Below are 6361 nucleotides of genomic sequence, written 5' to 3' on the forward strand. Positions count from 1 at the left end.
CACAAAAAAGTCCAATAGCTTCTCATTATTAGCTTTTCATACAAGAATCTCTTCTCCCCCACCCCCATGCACACATACAGGTTCGTCAGGTTTCTCCTAGCACAAGGTAGATTTTCCTAGGCAAATTCAAGCAACTCTCTATCTCACAGCACATTTTTTTTCAATACAAGATGGCTTGGATTTATTTTTTTTTGGCCTGGAAATAACCCAAGTCCAACACTAATAATAATCTATTTAATTCAAGGTAGTGAACAACCTAATGCACCTGCCTTCTATTTCCCCTGCAACAACAATCCCGCGAGGTGGGTTGGATGTCAGCCTCGGAAGCCATTTTTTACTTGGAAGCTTCGAGGCTGCCACATTCAGTGCCTGGGAATTTGGGAGCGGGGAGTTCATAGTGGGATAGAAGACCAGATACAACAACATTCTTTCTCAGAGAGTCAAGGACACGTTGCCCTGCACCTGGAGGGGAGTGACTGGGGGGGGGGGTGTCTCCAGTTGGGACAAAGATTCGGTTGTGGCCATGTGAATGGACTGATCAGGAGATGGACCTTTGATTTTTCTTTTGGGAAGGGAAAACCTGGAACTCTCAGATTCAGGTTTTCCCAGATGTGCCAATAGGACAATTCTAATACAATGGAACTTTGGGGAATTATTTGTCTCGGAGTTTATTGGTTTGGAGTTGGTTAGTTGGAACGCTGACATTGGACTGAAGAGAGAGTCACTGGCCAAAAGCCAGCTTTCATGCTGAAGCAAGGCCCAAAGTTCACAGTCTCCAAGTTTCTAGACCAGCACCTTCCCCACTACATCAAACTGGCTTTCATGAATGGTTTCATGACCACTCAGTAACAACATACAGTTCGTTTTCTATCTGTCCTCAGGAATGTGTTTTCCTGACTATTATAAAGTCTTATGGTACATGGAAAATCAGTTGAGCAAAATTTCATGTCTACCTATTACTAGTGGGGTGGTGGTGGTGGTGGAATAGTGTTTGTTATAAATGGATATTCCCTAAGAATGAAAGTGCATTAGTGTCACAGAAAAAATACTTGAGCGGGGTCATAGCCACCATTTAGACAGTTACGGATCTTCCTGAGTAAATGGCATTCCCAAATATATATTCTCCCTATTCTAACCAATTGCTATTATACTGGAGTAGTCCTTAAAATATTGGCTAAGGTTATAGTTTCATCAGTGTGCATAGAAGCTTCCTAGATGAGTTTGAAAGCCTATCACAGATGTTTAGCACAGATTGAACAATGTTCAATAGAAGCAATCCATTTGTTTTCTGTCACCAACAGTGAGGAGAGACCAGTAAGTCACATAAAAGCAACACCTCTCTAACATAACATCCATTTTCATATTAAAAAGATTGTCTTTTTATTAAAGGAGAAGGTTTAGAAATATCCACATAAGGAAGATAGTTTTAGAAGGCAAGACAAGATTGCAAAGTCAAAATGAAACTGAAAACAGAATGATAAAATATTTAAATTCTATGGAATAAAATGAAGACATTGCATGTACATACGTGCAGATATGTCTGTGTGTCTGTGTGTATTTATGCACACGAACTCTGAATGCTATCCAAAAATCATTCCTGTAAGTGGCTCTTAATTTGTGTTAATTGTAATGGTAAATATTTTGTAGGAATTTGCAGGTTGCATGTCAAGATTCAAATGCAAACACATATAAGGCACACACTTAAATAACATAGAGAGGCTGGAAATTAATAATTTTGGTCAACTTGTGTAAGGGAAATATCTGTTTAATTTACAGCTCAAGCTTTAAGCAGGCTCTGGAAGCCTTGCCTCAGCTGTCAAGCGGTGCAGATAAAAAGTAAGTTGGTATCTTTTATCATTTAGAAGGTGCATCTCGCAAATATTACAGCGGTTGAAGCATTCATTCATTGAGGATAAACCTATTTTTGACCCAAGGCATAGCAAATACATTGATAGTGATGGTGTTTCCATTACACCATTTTCCATGCACATAGTACATCATACGGACTTTCATGTGATTTATCATTATAACAATTCTGCAAAGGTTACAGATGACTTTTTGAAACAGCAAGACACTGGAGAGGAAGAAGAAATTTGTTTTTGGATTATCAATGTCCAAATAGAACTCCTTATTTAATTCATTACAGTGACCCTGAAATATTCCCTTATTTGTTCATTCCCCCTAAACAGAACAAAACAGAAAATTTTCATGTAAGTATTAGAAGAAGCTGGAATCTGAATTGCTTCGAACGCCTTCAATAGTGAGCTTCAAAGAGTTATTGATACATTAAATAATAGATTCCCCCCAGAATGCAATTTATCTACTAAAACACACATATGTTCTTGTTGCTTCTGAAAGATCAATTCTGATTACATAGTAGCATTTCTAATAATGAATTCAAAGGATTTAGACCTGTTGCTAGTAATAAAATAGGCTTAAGACTGACTTATGAAATACTGACTATATGTAGATGCTGTATTTGTACTCATTCCTGCAGGGTGGGGTTGAGCAAGTAGAAGCTCACATGCTTGTATCCTTGAGTCACTGGATCTAGCATAGATTATATATATGTGGTGAAATTTACTGCAGCTGTTAAATACTGTTCTTTTATTTTTTTTCAAAAAGTAAATCAATGATGGCCTAATATATAATTTAACATTTTAATATAATATTAAATTGCCTTCCTTTTTTTAGTTCTTGTATTTTTGTCAGGGGCACTAAAAATTTTGACCATGATTTATGATTTATCAAATATTTTCTGAATGCTGGATTTAACCAGTGAAGTAAACAATAAAAGGAAAACAAGACAGTAAACCAAAGGGCAGACAAAACAGTTCAATTTTGATTGTGGCACACAGTTTCTATATAAAGCAACATTAACTAAGACCCTGAATTTAGGTCACATGACCTATCGGACCATTCTTATATTATTTCTGCTCTTTAAACAATATGAACCTCTAAGCTTGCAGCCTCATATATTATGGGTGTCAAACTCGCAGTGTCATATTGCTGTGACATTTTGTGCCATTTTTCTCCTTTGTGAAGCTGGGATGGGGGTGGCCTGGGCATGATGGATCCGGCCTGCAGCCCAGGCTACCAGTTTGACACCCCTGTCATATATACTTAATGTGGATAAATTCTGCAGCATTCAATGTGACTCATTTCTTAGGAAACATTAGGAGTTCCACTTAAAAGTGAAGAGGAGAGCAATTATCTCCCCATATATCAATCTACATGAAATTGTTCTTAAGAATGTATCTTTGATTATTAGGAAAAAGCTAAGAATATTTGAATACAAAGATTATGTTTTGTATTTGCAATTTATTTTGAGCACATGAAAGGCTGTTGAAGTTGTTTGTGAATCTTATTCCATCAGGACTAATCTGTGTAAATGCATGTATATTCCTCAGGAAACAAAATAAGAAAGCATAAGGTTACACACCTATAACTAATGCATCTGCCTATATGTAGTCTTATTGATAATAATTTCTCACATCTTGGAAAGACAAGCTAAATATTTTAGCAGAAGTGTTTGTAGATTACTCTGGGTTACTGAGATTGCAAGATAGAGAACAGGTTTGTTAGAAAACAGGTTGCATGAAAACCAAAATTAAAAAAATAGAGACCATGCAGGGATATTATTAACAGTAACACAGATCCGTTTTACAAATAGTATAAACTCAGCATATCATTTCATGTATCTGATAAAATGCTCTGTAGTTCTCAGGAAGCATGGCTGTAGTAAATTTGCATACTCTTTATGATGCATTGGCTTTGTTATAGATGAACTCAACGACATCTTTGAAAAGTTGTTAGTGCAAGACGGATCTATTTCCCCTCCTGCCACCCCCATTCCTGCCTCCACCTTGTGTGGTAGAATTAGTGGCTGACAGGAAGGAAGCCCGATAGGGGAAGTTAAAAGATATTCCAGCGTGGACTCTATAGGTGGGAGGAAGCATATGACATCAAACAGGTCTATATCAGGCTTTCCCAGGAAAAGCAGGCAGTCTGGTGAGATTGTTGTGAACTGGATTGTTGTGAACCACAAGGAAGCCTCTAAGAGTAGTTCTGGTTGCTTGTGCCTGGCAAATTGGCTCCTCGTTGTTCTTGGGATGCACCTAAACTCTTCAAGTCAGTCATTATCTTAATTTTTTTTTACAGATTGCTGGAAGAACTACTGAACATATTCAAGAGCAGCATGCAGTTTCAGCTCACCTGCTTTCAAGCTTCTTCTTCCTCAATGGTGAAGACCTAATTCTGAAACTGAAATCTTTTCATGAAAAGGGAACCATAAATGCCATCAGTGTGGTTCTCAAGTAACTGTGCTGTTCTTTTCTGGGACCTCATTTTCTTAAATCCAAATTCAGAGTAAAATTATTAATAGATCTATTGCTTCTAGAAATAGCAAACAATCCCATTTTGTTTGGATGAGAATTTATTCTGAAACATTTTAAACAGCAGTATATCACCGTATGCTTAAAAGCTTGGCAAGCTGGTTGTATTTATGATCCTAATAAATGCTGACAAGTGATGTCACCTGATTCCTTAAATTTTTTAGCATATTTACCAAAATGTTCTAAAATTCTCCATATCAGTAGATATGTTTGGTTCATTAAATGATGGCATGTGTACTTGTATCATCATCTATCATCACACATGGACCTGAAGGCCCATGGTTTGCCTGCTGGCCTCCATGGAATGAATTCTGTATATAATGGTATGTGGGAAAGATCTTGGGAGAGTAGTCCAAGAGACACTGCCGAGGGAATGAACAGATAAGAGACAGCATGGCCCACAACTAGATAGCAGGCAGGGCAAGAAACTCAGAAGAGACCCTCCCTATCTTCTCAAGCTGTAAAGGAGATTGGGGAGAGGGGGAGGGTTAAACTTTGAAGCTTGCCAGATTCTGTTAATGCAGTTTTACAATAAAGTAGAATTAGCTCATCTATTTGTGATTTGTATCAAATTTACCCCACAAGGCCAACAACATGTTGCATTGCAGTGGAACTCTTATTGATGAATTGATTATGTGATATCAAGTCACTATTGACTCTTAGCAACCATATAAATAGCTCTCTGGGTTGATCCAATTGTGCATTGTGAAATTGAGTGTAATTGAGTCCATCCGCTTTTCTGTTGGTCATCCTCTTCTCTTTCCTTCCACCTTTCCCAGCACTTGCAGACTTTTTCAGATCACTGAGTTTTCACACAGTGTGTCCAAAATATCTTAATTTTAGCCTTGAGTGAGAAATCTGGATTGATTTGTTCTATAATTCATTTATTTGTTTTCTTGGCTGTCCTTAATATTGTCAGAGTTTGTCTCCAGCACCAGCATTAAAAGGTGTCAATCCTCTTTATATCCCGACTAAACAATTCATCAGTAAATTACCATTGAGATGGTGCACAAATTGCTTCTGTATATATCCTGAAATATTTCATGCCAGAATATTTTTTGATGTACACTTGCTATTTCAGTCTGGAAGACAGAGTATATATAATATATAAAGAAGCTGTCTCTGTGTGAGACTTTGTGAAGCTGATACATGGTTAAAATATCAGTTGAAAACATGCATGACATTTGGGAAAGCTAACCCAAGCAAACTAAATACATAATTGTCTTTCTACATTCACATAACTGTACTTATATGCAGGTTTACAACTATTAAAACCTCTTTTAGAAGAAAATATTATAAGATTTGTAGATAAACACACAATGGTGTATTCTAAAGAACCTGAAAAAGTAAAAAGGATTCCATTTTTACTCAGCTTTCCAAATGTTATGAATCACAGTACTAAGGAGGGAAAATCCAGTCATCAAGGCCATTTTTACCTTTCAAATGGATTAATGTGCATGAAAAACTTATTTCAAGCCAGGCTGCTTATTATTACCTTTACAAAGTAGTAATTCAGGTTTTGAAGTTGCTGTCTCAAAATTGGACTTGAAAGCTCCAACTGTGTATTCATAAATATCTGCTTCAGTATTTGCTTTACAATTATGTTGTGGTCTTAACAAAGTGAAGTCGGTTATCTTGATAACAACATTGAAAGAAATACAGGTATTTTCATTTGTGAACCAAGTTCAGATTTTGAAACCATGTTTATTTCTCATCACGCTTTCCTTTTTCTCTCATTCCCCAAGTGAAGCTATTCATTATACAGTAATTTCTGAACAAGGATGATTCAGTTATTGTTATTACATATGCCATGTTTTGGCACCTTTTATCAATCCCTGTCATCATCTCCTCATACAAACTGCTGAACTCAAATTTTGTGTCCCTGGACAGTGTACAAAAAGACAAAAAATAACCATTGCTAATACAAACTAAGTTAGCTCATTAAAACATACAATAAAATGACAAAC

At 36.6% G+C, this 6361-nt stretch overlaps 1 protein-coding gene across 2 annotated transcripts in view; it reads left to right on the forward strand.

Moving 5' to 3' along the window:
* The window catches only part of EXOC2 (exocyst complex component 2), an 84590-nt gene extending 80059 nt beyond the window's left edge, over positions 1-4531 (forward strand). For both annotated transcript variants that reach the window (XM_026676617.2, XM_026676618.2), the window contains exons 27-28: positions 1777-1836; positions 4162-4531. In XM_026676617.2, the coding sequence (XP_026532402.1) occupies positions 1777-1836; positions 4162-4255 (154 nt within the window). In that variant the 3' untranslated portion in view covers positions 4256-4531. The remainder of the gene's footprint in view (positions 1-1776; positions 1837-4161) is intronic.
* The last annotated feature ends 1830 nt before the right edge of the window (positions 4532-6361 follow it).

This window comes from Notechis scutatus, chromosome 3 (assembly GCF_049901735.1).
Source record: "Notechis scutatus isolate UNSWTSFEM ecotype Mainland chromosome 3, rNotScu1.2, whole genome shotgun sequence".
NCBI lineage: Eukaryota > Metazoa > Chordata > Lepidosauria > Squamata > Elapidae > Notechis > Notechis scutatus.